At 43.1% G+C, this 15381-nt stretch overlaps 1 protein-coding gene across 5 annotated transcripts in view; it reads left to right on the forward strand.

Annotated features, from left to right (window-relative positions):
- LOC139408668 (colorectal mutant cancer protein) overlaps positions 1–15031 on the forward strand; it is a 115747-nt gene extending 100716 nt beyond the window's left edge. For 4 of the 5 annotated variants that reach the window (XM_071152850.1, XM_071152849.1, XM_071152852.1 and 1 more), the window contains 6 exons: positions 1113–1296; positions 4694–4928; positions 5576–5788; positions 8276–8367; positions 12209–12331; positions 12807–15031. In XM_071152850.1, the coding sequence (XP_071008951.1) occupies positions 1113–1296; positions 4694–4928; positions 5576–5788; positions 8276–8367; positions 12209–12331; positions 12807–12987 (1028 nt within the window). In that variant the 3' untranslated portion in view covers positions 12988–15031. The remainder of the gene's footprint in view (positions 1–1112; positions 1297–4693; positions 4929–5575; positions 5789–8275; positions 8368–12208; positions 12332–12806) is intronic. The other variant, XM_071152851.1, reaches the window with a different exon arrangement.
- The last annotated feature ends 350 nt before the right edge of the window (positions 15032–15381 follow it).

Here is a 15381-nt window from a genome sequence, read left to right on the forward strand (position 1 = left end):
TTACAATTTCAATTCATTTAAAATGTCAGTGATATACCAGCTAAATTGCGGTAGGCCCATTCTATGAATTCTATTTCTATGATTGAAATGACACCCACCCTGCATTCAAGAGCATGTTTTGTCTCAACTGATGGCGGGAACAACACAAAAACCTTAGATGTGAAATAAGGTCTAAGTTACAACATATGCAAATATGAAAAAACCCAGAGTTTACATGTTTTTGGCAGCAGGTATCCTAGCGGTTAGAGCATTGGGCCAGTAACCGAAAGGTTGCTGATTCGAATACCCGAGCCGACTGAAAATCTATCTGTGCCCTTGAGCAAGGCACTTAACCCACACCACTATGGCTGACCCTGTAAAACGACTTATCCGGTGTATGTGACAATATATATATTTGTATATATATATATCTGATAATTGACGTTAAATGTAAAAAAATGCACATTTTATTAAAACATTTTTTTATGAAATAATAAAATAATGTAGTTTGTACAACTTTTAAATGATATCAAACTCAACTGTTTATCTTTTCACATGATAAAGGCATGGATGTCTCATGGTATGGGGTATGCAAAATGGGTCAACTTTCAACACGAATGTTTTGGTATTCGGGTCCAAAAAGTTACTTTCTGTCCACTTCTAAGATGGGATGCTGTAAAAAAGTGATTGAATTCAAATGGATGTGGTGCAGCGGTCTAAGGCACTGCATCTCAGTGCTAGAGGTGGCACTACAGACCCTGGTTCGATCCCGGGCTGTATCACAACCGGCCGTGATCGGGAGTCTCATAGGGCGGTGCACAATTGGCCCAGAGTCATTAGGGGAGGGTTTGGCCTGGGTAGGCCGTCATTGTAAATAAGTATTTGTTCTTAACTGACTTGTCTAGTTAAATAAAGGTTAAATAAAATGTAAATAAACGTATTCATCTAATGCTGACCAACTTTACATACAGTATTTATAGCCTTTTGTAGCCATATTTACATTGTCAGTTTGAATGCTCCATTCGATCATTTTGTTCATATGGCATATCTCATTGGCCTTGTGAGAGCCCTAAAATGACTGCAGCGAATGCAAGTTATTTGACAGTTCTGTCTGTCTGTGTGTGTGTATGCAGGTGAGCAGTCGGGAGAGGAGAGCATCACTCAGATCCTGAAGAGGGCCCACGACTGCAGGAAGATAGCAGAGAACGCAGCCAAGGATCTGCTGGGCAGGCTGGACGGTAGCTGTGGAGCTGCATTCGCTGTGACCGGCTGCAGCGTTCAACCATGGGAGAGCCTGTCCTCCAATAGTCACACTAGGTTTGTGTGTGAATGTGCATGTGTGTGTATGTGTGTAGAGTGTCTTCTAGCAGCTGTGTGTGTGTGTGTGTGTGTTGTGTGTACTTGTTTGAGAATGTCTGCACATTGGTAATTATCCCATGTGCAATACGTGTTTAACTCACCAATGCATTCTTGTTTCTTTTCTATGAGAATCTTTCTAGTTCATTGCTTATATGGCAATCCATCCTCTAAATATTCTGTATTGAAACATAATTGAGGCCAACCCTCTGCTCACGTGCCCATGACAGTTCAGGCAAGGAAGCTGCTCCCTAAACAAATCATTAATCTACAGCCACTGCTCCGGGAGAGAGAAGACAAGACATTCATATGTGGCTCACATGTTCAGGAGCACAGCAGACAATTGACCATTAATGTAGGAGATGAGAGTCCACGGTGCTGTGCTGTCAGACCAGTACATTAACGGACATTCCCTATGCTGGATCCACATCACTGATCCCACGAACGCACACACGCACAGCAGGGAATCACACGCTGGCTTAGTCATAGACACAAATTCATAATACAATCTTTCCCTCCCTCACACATGTACATACAGTTCATTCAGCAAGTTTTCAGACCCTGCAACTTTTTCCACATTTTGTTACATTACAGCCTTATTCTAAAATGGATGAAATAAAAACATGACCTCGTCAATCTACACACAATACCCCATAATGACAAAGAAGAAACTGGTTTGTAAATGCATTCAAAATAAAAAACAGATCACCTTATTTACAAGTCGAAAGTTTACATACACTTAGACTGGAGTCATTAACTCGTTTTTCAGCTACTCCACAAATTTCTTATTAACAAACTATAGTTTTGGCAAGTTGGTTAGGACATCTACTTTGTGCATGACACAAGTAAATTTTCCAACAATTGTTTACAGACATGTTATTTAACTTATAATTCACTGTATCACAATTCCAGCGGGTCAGAAGTTTACATACACTAAGTTGACTGCCTTTAAACAGCTTGGACAATTCCAGAAAATGGCTTTAGAAGCTTCTGATAGGCTAATTGACATCATTTGAGTCGATTGGAGGTGTACCTGTGGATGTATTTCAAGGCCTACCTTCAAACTCAATGCCTCTTTGCTTGACATCATGGGAAAATCAAAAGAAATCAGCCAAGACCTCAGAAAAGGGGTTCATCCATGGAAGCAATTTCCAAACGCCTGAAGGTACCACGTTCATCTGTACAAACAATAGTACACAAGCATAAACACCATGGGTCTTCCACATGCACAATGACCCCAAGCATACTTCCAAAGTTGTGGCAAAATGGCTTAAGGACAACACAGTCAAGGTATTGGAGTGGCCATCACAAAGCCCTGACCTCAATCCTATAGAACATTTGTGGGTAGAACTGAAAAAGTGTATGCGAGCAAGGAGACCTACAAACCTGACTCAGTTACACCAGCTCTGTCAGGAGGAATGGGCCAAAATTCACCCAACTTATTGTGGGAAGCCTGTGGAAGGCTACTCGAAGTTAAACAATTTGAAGGCAATGCTACCAAATACTAATTGAGTGTATGCAAACTTCTAACCCACTGGGAATGTGATGAAATAAATAACAGCTGAAATAAATCATTCTTTCTACTATTATTCTGACATTTCACATTCTTAAAATAAAGTGGTGATCCTATCTGACCTAAGACAGGGAATTTTTACTAGGATTAAATGTCAGGAATTGTGAAAAACTGAGTTTAATTGTATTTGGCTAAGGTGTATGGAAACTTCCGACTTCAACTGTACATAAGTATTCAACCCCTTTGCTATGAGACTCGGAATTGAGCTCAGGTGCGTCCTGTTTCCATTGATCATCCTTGAGATGTTTCTACAACTTGATTGGAGTCCACCTGTGGTAAATTCAATTGATTGGAGATGATTTGGAAAGGCACACACTTGTCTATATACAGTCCGACAGTTGGCAGTATATCAGAGTAAAAACAAAGCCAAAGCCATGAGGTCGAAGGAATTGTCCGAGACAGGATTGTGTTGAGACAAAGATCTGGGGAAAGGTACCAAAAAATGTCTGCAGCATTGAGGGTCCCTAAGAACACAGTGGCCTGCATCATTCTTAAATGAAGTTTGGAACCACCAAGACTCTACATAGACTGAGCAATCAGGGGAGAAGGACCTTGGTCAGGGATGTAACCAAGAACCAATGGTCACTGACAGAGTGGTCATGGGAGAACCTTCCAGAAGGACAACCATCTCTGCAGCAGTCCACCAATTAGGTGGTAGAGTAGCCAGGCGGATGCCACTCCTCAGTAAAAGGCACATGACAGCCCGCTTGGAGTTTGCCAAAAGACACCTAAAGGACTCCGACCATGAGAAACAAGACTCTTTGGCCTGAATTCCAATGATGGTGGCAGCATCATGCTGTGGGGATGTTTTTCAGCAGCAGGGACTGGGAGACTAGTCAGGATCGAGGGTAAGATGAACAGAGCAAAGTACAGAGAGATCCTTGATGAAAACCTGCTCCAGAGCGCTCAGGACCTCAGACTGGGGGCGAAGGTTCACCTTCCAACAGGAGATTGACCCTAAGCACACAGCCAAGACAATGCAGGAGTGGCTTCGGGACAAGTCTCTGAATGTCCTTGAGTGGCACAGCCAGAGCCCGACTTGAACCCGCTTGCACATCTTTGGATAGACCTGAAAATAACTGTGTAGCAACACTCTCCATCCAACCTGACAGAGCCTGAGAGGATCTGCAGAGAAGAATGGAAGAAACTCTCCAAATACAGGTGTGCCAAGCTTGTAGCGTCATACTCAAGAAGACTTGAGGCTGTAATCGCTGCCAAAGGTACTTCAACAAAGTACAGAGTAAAGGGTCTGAATACTTATGTTAATGTGATATTTCATACATTTTCAAAAATGTCTAAAGTATTTTTGCTTTGTCATTATGGGTGTAGATTGAAGAGTGGAAAAAACGATGTAATCAATTTTACAATAAGGCTGTAACGCATCAAAATGTGGAAGAAGTCAAGGGGTCTGAATCCTTTCCGAATGCACTGTATCTGCGTAGACACATCTTTCTTAGTTAACAGATTTGAGGCTGATTGACAATAATAAAGCGTTGTTATGCAATCATGTGTCCAACCAGGTTACTATAGTTTGGGATCAGTCTTTAGCTGGATTTCTACACAGTGCTTGGTGACTTAATTTCTCCATGTGTCAGACTTGCTTTGGCTTGAATCTGCCCATAAGGCACAGATCTAGGAACAGTTTAGCCTCTCTAATTCTGATCTTAACTGTTCAGGGGGATATAAAGGCTAGATTCTAGATGCTACAGCTATCATCCAACAGTGCATAATGTTATGATACTATCTCTCATCTCTACCTGTGTGTGCGTGTGCGTGCATGCGTAGCACCACCAGTTCCACGGCCAGCTCATGCGACACTGACTTCTCCAGGGAGGACGAGCAGCGGCTGAAGGACTACGTGCAGCAGCTGAAGAATGACCGCGCGGCGGTCAAACTGACCATGCTGGAGCTGGAGAGCGTTCACGTCGACCCCCTAAGCCTGGAGATCAAGCCCCGGGGAGACACACACAGGCTGGACCTGGAGAATGCTGTGCTGATGCAGGAGCTCATGGCCATGAAGGTGAGCGAGGGAGGAAGGGGGAGAGAGAGAGAGAGCATATACGTAGGCTTGTATGAATAAACACACAAAACGTACCCTTCAGTTTAGGGAGTTAGTTAGAATCTGACACTTTGTCCCCACAGTCCTCCTATTTTAATGACATGAAAACCTAGTCCTCATGTCCTCCTCTGACCTTGGCGAACCGTCGGGTTGATAGGATCTTGTGGTGATGGCTCCACAGGAATAGGATTACACTTCCCCTCTGAAATACTAAAGATTGAAACACTCTCACCTCTCCATGGATGGCTGAACGTTCTCTAAACAAGATGACTTGCATCAGAACTGTCCCTGTTTGACATTGACTTGCACATTATTTAGTGTTGTGGTGACATTGATAATCCCATGGCCTTCATTCTGCTATTGGCTGTACTGTGCACCATCAACTCTCTTCACTTAACCCTGACTGTAGTTAATCCCTCCCTTCTTTTCTTCCCTCCTTTATATACTTTTTTCTTCCCTCCATTTTTCCCTCTCTTTCCCCTTTCCTTCCTTCTATGTGGTTAACATCACTTGATCAGAATAATTTGTGGCTTGTGTATATTAACCTGTTTAATCCTTTCTTTCCTTGTGTGTGTTAAGCCTTTCTTTCTCTCCCTACTCCCCCTCAGGAGGAGATGGCGGAGCTGAAAGCCCAGCTCTACCTGCTGGAGAAGGAGAAGAAGGCGGTGGAGCTGCTGCTGAGCACGCGGGAGGCCCAGGAGCAGGCCTACCTGGTGCACATCGAGCACCTCAAGGCTGAGGTGGAGGAGCAGCAGGAGCAGCGCAGGAGATCCCTCGGCTCCACTGGGAGTGGTAGTAAAGACAAGAGCCAAGCCGCCAAGGTAAAGGGACAACACACACTCATACACACACACAAGAATTCACCTCAAACAACCCCCCAGCGCTAACAGGGACAACTGCCAGGTTGAGGGTGCGCCCACATTTACGCCCTCAATTCTCGACCTCAATGTAGACCTCTTCCATCGCATCGAAAACCCCAGCCCTAGCCCCAAACAGGTCTACCGCAGAGCCACAGAACAGGGTTTAGGCTTGGATTGAGACTTGTAGACCGACCTTATAGACAGTGTCTCTCCTGTACACAGCAGCACTCACTCTGACCCAGTCAGTCACATGAAATATTGAAGAGGCTCTCTGCTCTCTTTGCAGTAGTCTGTCTGTTTCACACACACACACACACATACTTTGTCAGTCTGTATGTATTGGGCTCCTGGGATGAATGGTGTTTGAGCCCCCATAGTCAACAGTCCTGAAGCTGTGAGGAGCTGTCACTCTGAACGGTTGGCGCACTAGTACCCCCGTTAGTGAGAATCTCCTCTGAGAAAGCGGCCTCTACTCTACTCCTAAAATAATTGGAGTCTTTCTTATTCTGTTGGGGTTTTCTACTGGGGAGCTGTCCGTCATTCACTCTGAGCTGGGACCCTAGAGACGGGGACACTGTGTGTCTGTGAGAGTCCTACTGTCTACACAGAGTGACAGAAATAAAAAGAAAAGACCTGCAGAGGGAGAGAGGAGAAAGGGAGAGTTTAGGAAAGGACTATTGAGAGGAAGGAAAAGTAGAAGGGGGGAGAGGAGAGAGAAGCGAAGGAAGGAAGGCAAACTAAGATAAAGACTGAGTACTACTGTGCTGCGTAACAGGAACTGACAAAAGGAGGATAAGAAAATGGGAGGAGTGGGTGAGAAAGTAGACAAAGGAGGACTTACAGAGTCTGAACTATCAAAGTCTTTTACCTGAACTCCAAAAGGTCTGGGAGGTCAATTCCATATCAGAGTGCTAAGCCCCGCACACCATCCCTGCCCTGGTCTTCTCTACCCATTTCTTTAATCCAGATAGATAGAGATCAGCTGTCTGTGGGTTGCCAAGATTAAGAAAGGGAGAACACAGGTGTGCTTTTCTCTGATCACAGCCTTGAGCTTCCAATGCTGGTGGCACTACATTAACCTTATAATCCACTGGATACGATAACAGTGTCCTTCCATACGTGAACACGTGCACTTCACATCTCTAGGCATGTAGACACACACACCTCTATGTATGCACACACACCTCTCCATCTGTATTCACACACACATAACATATACACTCCCCCCCACTCCCTGCTATCACCGTAGCTCCTTTGGTTCAATAAAGCTTAATCCTCGGTTGCTAGGAGCAACCGGCATTGAAGATGCCAATCACAGGACCATCTGTAAATGAAGGTGCTTTTCAGAGTGAATACCAGAGCAGCGGCTATTATTGCCTTTCACCCTTCTCTGTCCTTTTCAAACCAGCCACCTTTTACATCTACAGACCAGTTCTCATTGTTAGGGTCTAGAAATGGCCTGCTTGATTGGATCTTGCACACTGGGAACACTAATAGGCACACACACCTCCTGCCGTGGGAGAGTATACATGCACACACACACACACACACACACACCATCATTCCACTCTGTCAGAGCCATTCATCATGCACACACAAACACTGCAAGCCCAATCAAGCATAGTTCACACAGCACAAAGGCTATTATCCAACACACACACACCAACAAAACACTAACCAGCATCTCCCAGTATCTTCCCCTCCTCCCTGGTCTCTTCCCATATCCATTTCTCCACTAGCTTTAATGGAAGCCATGTTCCAATATCTATCAACAGCCCTATAATAAAATCAGGCTAGCAGCATAGCAGGCCCTGAAAGTATGACAGCATACCTGTAACTCGATAAGTCATGTAGCATGCTAAATGAATGCAAAGACATGCTTGTCCGTTGTGAATCAGGCTGTATTGTTCTATAGTCCAGGTGTAGGGAAAATACACTGGGATAATAGGTTGAAGTGGTAGTGCTGCCACCTCATGAACCGGGTGTGCATGTAACAGCTTGAGGTAAACGTTGCGCCTAACCACAGATCTTGGATCAGATTACCCTCTCCAAATCATAACGTCAACCAGTATGTTGAGACATGCAGAGCTGACCTTAGATCACTGTCTTTAGAGGCAACTCATCCTTCTCTGGCAGGTCTGAGAGGGAATGTCCTGCGGAGTAATCAGTGTTTTGGGATTGGCGACATGGGCTTGGTTTATTAATGCGATTTAGTTATATGGCTGGTTATGTAATGGTGTCTTGAGCTCTTTTCCTTGTTCTGTTGTGTGTTATGGTATTGCATTAGAGTGATTGAGGCCAATGTTAACTTGATCACTGTAAGTATTGTATCTGTAGGCAGCCTAATCACCTCAGCCCATCACGTCACCAGGCCTGGTCTGAGAATGGTCATTAGTAGCACTGTGGGGTTGTAGACCAGCTCCTCCTCATGGAAGTGTTATGTTCCAGGATTGTGGAGACTCTCCGGCCATCAGCTTGTCAGATCTGAGGACACTTAATGACAGCGACCTGGCAGCAGAGCTCACCAGCGCACTGAGACGGTAAGAAACCCAACACACTGTGTGTGTGTGTGGTTTTTGTTTTTACTATCCTTGTGGGGAACATAAGTCCTCATAAGAATAGTAAAACAAGGAAGATTCGGGGACATTTCGCCGGTCCCCACAATGAAAAATGCTATTTTAGGTGTTAGGTTTAGGGTTAGGGAAATTAGGATTTGGAATCAATTATTTGGTCCCCACAAGGATAGTAAAACAAATGTGTGTGTGTGTGTGTGTGTGTGTGTGTGTGTGTGTGTGTGTGTGTGTGTGTGTGTGTGTGTGTGTGTGTGTGTGTGTGTGTGTGTGTGTGTGTGTGTGTGTGTGTGTGTGTGTGTGTGTGTGTGTGTGTGTGTGAGAGACCTGGGATAACTATAATTCTAGCTATGCTTTGTGTAAAGATTTTTGTTTTCAGGGGAACAGATAGTTACTTTGGAGGTGACTACAACTATCTGAATACAGATCTGAGAAAGCAATAATATCAGTTTGTGACAAAACAAGTAAGTATAGTGTAGAGAATCCTTGTACCATCTAAACCGCTGTGAAATATATTTTCCAGAACCAAAACTATAGTATTTTCTACAGTTTGAAACCCGAAAGTAAGCGCAGGAAGCATAGAAATAGCGCACATAGAACAGATCTACCGCTTCTTATACCTGCTTTCAATGAGTGACACATCTATAACACATATTTCTATGTGCATTTGGTCAGGTTTCCCAAAAAGTTACATATGGCAGTTTTAAAGGAAGTGACGACTTTTCTGAAATTATTGAATTGGCTGCCTTCAACTAATGTCAGGGCTGTATCTGGAACTGCATGTTGAATATGGAAATAGAATGAATAGAGCACACATAATTGCATACTATTCCAATCTATCTGACAGTCACATTTGATCTACACAATACATTTCCATCAGAACATTTTGTAAATGTCCATTCTCCTGAATGTCCATTGCCCCAAGTGTACATAATTAAGTCAAAGCAATGATATTTTGTACAGATAAGTATAAATAACTTGTATTGCTCAACTACTGTATGACTCTTTCAACATGCCACTGAAAAGGTAGAATGCAGTAATACATGATACGATACCTGTAAATACTGCAGAGTAATTCAAATACATTTGCAAACATTGCAAACAGCAAGTTGAACACTGAGCAAAAAACAAATTCCAACCTCTTTGTCGTTCTGAGGGTAAGTGTTCTTGTTTCACACACACTTTATACCATTTTTTATTTTTATTTAACCCTTATTTAACCCTTATTTAACTAGGCAAGTCGGTTAAGAACAAATTCTTATTTACTATGACAGCCTGGTGATGGGATAGCTTACTCAGAATACAAACTGGCATGATTTTCCACCTACCTTGGCTATAGTTGATTCAATAAGGCAGTTTGGGGATATTTAGTTTCCTTTCGACACTTAATAGCCATCTTTTGTTACTGTTAGCTTTCTCAGTAACACTTAACATGAAACTGTTCTTGTGCCTGTGTAATAAAACTGTAACTACATTAGGAACAACATTTTATTAGCATGTTGTTGCATTATAACTTGGGAATTGCATTTTAATTGCATAGCAACAAGCTGCACGTTTTTGTAACTACTATACACAAGAGGAATAGTGACTTACTTATTCCATTCGTGTAAAAACTCCAGTATTATGCAATTATAAAGCAATTTCCAAAGTCCTATCTGACAACAATGTTGCTATTGTAATAATCACTATTGTAATAATAAAGTTACTACACCAGTATAGAAACTGGATGTCAAGTGTTACTGTATTGCCTTATGTCTCACTCATTATGAAAATACACTGCTCCAAAAAAATAAAGGGAACACTAAAATAACACATCCTAGATCTGAATGAATGAAATATTCTTATTAAATACTTTTTTCTTTACAAAGTTGAATGTGCTGACAACAAAATCACACAAAAATTATCAATGGAAATCAAATTTATCAACCCATGGAGGTTTGGATTTGGAGTCACACTCAAAATTAAAGTGGAAAACCACACTACAGATGATCCAACTTTGATGTAATGTCCTTAAAACAAGTCGAAATGAGGCCCAGTAGTGTGTGTGTCATACACGTGCCTGTATGACCTCCCTACAATGCCTGGGCATGCTCCTGATGAGGTGGCGGATGGTCTCCTGAGGGATCTCCTCCCACACCTGGACTAAAGCATCCGCCAACTCCTGGACAGTCTGTGGTGCAACGTGGCGTTGGTGGGTGGAGCAAGACATGATGTCCCAGATGTGCTCAATTGGATTCAGGTCTGGGGAACGGTCGGGCCAGTCCATAGCATCAATGCCTTCCTCTTGCAGGAACTGCTGACACACTCCAGCCACATGAGGTCTAGCATTGTCTTGCATTAGGAGGAACTCAGGGCCAACCGCACCAGCATATGGTCTCACAAGGGGTCTGAGGATCTCATCTCGGTACCTAATGGCAGTCAGGCTACCTCTGGCGAGCACATGGAGAGCTGTGCGTCCCCCCAAAGAAATGCCACCCCACACCATGACTGACCCACCACCAAACCGGTCATGCTGGAGGATGTTGCAGGCAGCAGAACGTTCTCCACGGCGTCTCCAGACTGTCACGTCTGTCACATGTGCTCAGTGTGAACCTGCTTTCATCTGTGAAGAGCACAGGGCGCCAGTGGCGAATTTGCCAATCTTGGTGTTCTCTGGCAAATGCCAAACATCCTGCACGGTGTTGGGCTGTAAGCACAACCCCCACCTGTGGACGTCGGGCCCTCATACCACCTTCATGGAGTCTGTTTCTGACCGTTTGAGCAGACACATGCACATTTGTGGCCTGCTGGAGGTCATTTTGCAGGGCTCTGGCAGTGCTCCTCCTGCTCCTCCTTGCACAAAGGTGGAGGTAGCGGTCCTGCTGCTGGGTTGTTGCCCTTCTACGGCCTCCTCCATGTCTCCTGATGTACTGGCCTGTCTCCTGGTAGCGCCTCCATGCTCTGGACACTACGCTGACAGACACAGCAAACCTTCTTGCCACAGCTCGCATTGATGTGCCATCCTGGATGAGCTGCACTACCTGAGCCACTTGTGTGGGTTGTAGACTCCGTCTCATGCCAGCATTCAAAAGTGACCAAAACATCAGCCAGGAAGCATAGGAACTGAGAAGTGGTCTGTGGTCACCACCTGCAGAACCACTCCTTTATTGGGGGTGTCTTGCTAAATGCCTATAACGTCCACCTGTTGTCTATTCCATTTGCAGAACAGCATGTGAAATTTATTGTCAATCAGTGTTGCTTGCCAAAGTGGACAGTTTGATTTCACAGAAGTGTGATTGACTTGGAGCTAGATTGTGTTGTTTAAGTGTTCCCTTTATTTTTTGAGCAGTGTATATTTGTTAGTCATTTTGAAGCTGCAAAAGTGGTCTACTCGAATGATGAGGGGATTCCATGTCCCTCATGTATTTAATTATAGGCTGTATTAAGATTCATATCTAAGAGCCCTCCAAACCATGTGCTTTTGATTGTATATATTTAGACTAATTCAACAAACTGTTGTAGTTTTTGGTTCTTCATCAAATAGCTGGCAGCCATCACATAAATATTTGTTTATTTTCAAATAATGTGCATATATTCACATACCTTCAAGTATTATTTAGTTTTCTGACAGGTATTCAAAATACTTAAAAATGTTTGTTTTTTTCTGAGACCTGTATTTGAATATCAAATAAAATAGTTGCCTTTTAGTTTAAACCCTACATAAACTGCTGTATATTCGACTACCTTGAGTTGGTATTTGTTTGGCTATTTTCCGCCTAGGTCTGGTGTGTGTGTGTCTTCCTGACTCATCCCGTGTGTGTGTGTGTCTCAGAGAGAAGAAGCTGAAGGGGCGTGTCCAGGAGCTGGTGGCAGCGCTGGAGAGACTAACCAAGAGCAGCGAGGTCCGCCACCAGCAGAGTGCCGAGTTCGTCAACGACCTCAAACGGGCCAACAGGTAACCACGACAACACACACAGGAGGGGAGGAAATATGTTTAGTGACTAAAAGTGGAAATGTTTATTGTTATTAAGACTTAATTGTGTGCGTGTGGGGGGGGGGCTTGTTTATGACTACCAATAGATAAAGAATGAAAAGGTTTTGGAAAAATGAATACAGTTCAGTTCAGACCCTTTTTATCTGTTTTGCTGTAATTGTTTTGTTTTGTTTTGTAATACAGCTTTGCCATCTAGTGGGAAAGGGGGTGAATTGATATAGAACAGCACTATTCTTTATGGATTGCATAAACACAATTTTCCTCCTAAACACATTCAAGTTAATTACTACATCTCACTATTTCACTTTCACTGCAACCCCTCTTTCTCTGTGACTGAACTCACCAAATCAGAACCAACTGAAGCCAATCCATCCATCTGTCTGTCTGCATTGTCCTGTCTAGCCATTTGACTCTCTCTTTCTCTCCAACTCTCTAGTAACCTGGTGGCAGCATACGAGAAGGCCAAGAAGAAGCACCAGGGCAAGCTGAAAAAGCTGGAGGCTCAAATGATGGCCATGGTGGAGCGCCACGAGACCCACGTCCGCATGCTCAAACAACGCATCGCCCTGCTGGAGGAGGAGAACTCACGGCCACACACCAATGAGACGTCCCTATGAGAACTGATGCGATGCCCTAATGAGAATTGATGAGACGTCCCTATGAGAACTCACCAGACGTCTCTATGAGAACTCACCAGACATCACTACGAGAACTCACTGGACATCACTATGAGATCTCACAAGAATACATGGCAATGAGAGACATCACTATGAGATCTCACAAGAACTCACTAGGAGAACTCAAAGCTCCACACCAACAGGACCTCCGTGTGAGCATTATTATGAGCGGTTAGAGGAGGGAACGAGGGAGAGGAAAGACTGATGTGTGTTGAGAATGTAACCCTTTCCTACCAACCCAGAGATACCCTGCCGTCCTATTGGGCACGTACACGTGGGGGAGGACACTGCGGTGATAGCTGCAAGGTCATTGGCTAGCTGATGGACTGGTAGAACTGCCAGGACCTATCAGAGTTGGCGCTACAAATGAACACTACTCTATCAATCATCTCTGGAGAACAACACGTAATCATAATGTACTTTTTTTGAAAGCACTACTATCCTTACTGGCAAATTATTCGCTATTATGTCTCCCACTTTATTTCATATGTTTATGGTAGTCTTTAGTAGCCTTTTTGTTATCTCAAGGTTTGACTGCAAATTATTTTGGAAATATTTTAGATCAGTGTTGTCATTTAAAGTTATTCCTTTTTGTTGCCATTTGGCACTATTTTGAGCGATTCCCTTTTTAAGGAATTCCATTCTCTCAGCTCTACTTAACAACTTCACAGTTTTCAGTCTACAATGTACACTCTGCCATAGTGAAGACTCACTGAACACAAGGGCTCTATTCACTCCAACCTTTCACTGGGTTTGACGTCTGAATATGTCAAAAACATCATTCTTCTTGCACTGTCATTTGAATTGTCACACAGGTAACAATGTTGTATTTGATGTAACTGGCAAGCCTGCTTCCCAGATTGGGATAGGGCCCTAAGTCAATACCTCACAGTGTGCAAAATGTCCTTCCAATATGTATGGCAGTGTTTCAGCACAGGCCTTGAACTGTACAGCAGTGAATCAATCGCAAAATACTGTAGTAGGTGTGTGCATGGAGGGGAGATAACAATAGGGTTTTAAGTGTGTGTGTGTGTGTGTGTGAGAGAGAATGTTTGAGACAGAGATACAAGATTATGCCTTGTCATCCCCTTCATACACACAGAGTTGTTGTACACACACAAACATCCTTTCCAGCCACAGCACTTTTCACTTCCCGCTGGATAATATCACCACATTGCCTTGTTGAGGACTCTTTGTTTTTCTGCAAGACTTAAACCTGCAAGACCTGTTAACCAATGGCTGCTCCACTTTCTCTGGACGAGGGAACCACATACTATTCTATAGCAATCTGAGATGCTGCATTCTCCCACTCTACCTGACTGCTATATCGTTCAACATACTGTATCTAGCTGCTAGAAGTATACTTAAGCAGGGACAGACTGGTACCCAGATGACACCCATGTTTCTAGATAACCCTCAATAGCCTGGTATACAGACATTTTAATTAGGCAGGGGTGGGTCAATTGCATATAAATTCCATCTAATTTATTCATGGAAATTGTATTTGACAATATTTTTGCTTCGATTCATTAACCAAATGTCCTTTTCATTCCTTGAGTTTCAATGTATTTACCCCAGTCCTGCTATTTGGTAAGACCCACAGCATATGAAAGCAAGCACTGGCATGTAGACTATTAGTGTAGTAGTGATGTCATTTCCTCTTAATAAACTGATTATAATATTACTTATCACGCAAATACCTGTACTCTGTTTCTGTTGCGCATCTCGACCTGACCACACTCAGGTGAATCTGGGGAATAATCCAGTTGAGTGGGTGGTCTCACCTCCTGTTCTGTGAATGAGACGAGGGGTTAGAGGGGTAGCAAAGGGGGGGTTAAGAAAGGAGGGTTAGCAAACTAATGACCTTATTTGCACAGATATGTTTTGTAATCAAATCTTGGCAATCATTGTTTTGTTGGTTTTAATACAGATAGTATTTGTTTATATTATAAAGTAATAAACCAATTTTAAAGTAAAATGCCAATTGAGTGCTTCTCTGTTTTTCTTATGCTACAATAACGCCTGTCACGCAAACCAGCATTGATACATTCAGAAGACCAGGTTTAAAGTATAATTTTAAAAAACATGTCTGTCTGTATTACGAGACTACTCTATTTTTAGTAATGTACAACTTATTTCTCACTTACAATTATTCTTTGGAACGCTGCTTCTCTTACACCGTTTAAGCTAGAAACGCCATTTAAACGTAAAAACGTGTAGACTGGTCAGGAACATTTTGATATCTTTTATACTTTTTTAACTATTAAGCTTTTTGTCCATCTTTTTGTCCTCCATCCACTTATGGGATTTCTTCAGCATTCTAAAGGCCCCATT

This window comes from Oncorhynchus clarkii, chromosome 5 (genome assembly GCF_045791955.1).
Source record: "Oncorhynchus clarkii lewisi isolate Uvic-CL-2024 chromosome 5, UVic_Ocla_1.0, whole genome shotgun sequence".
NCBI classification, from domain to species: Eukaryota; Metazoa; Chordata; class Actinopteri; order Salmoniformes; family Salmonidae; genus Oncorhynchus; species Oncorhynchus clarkii.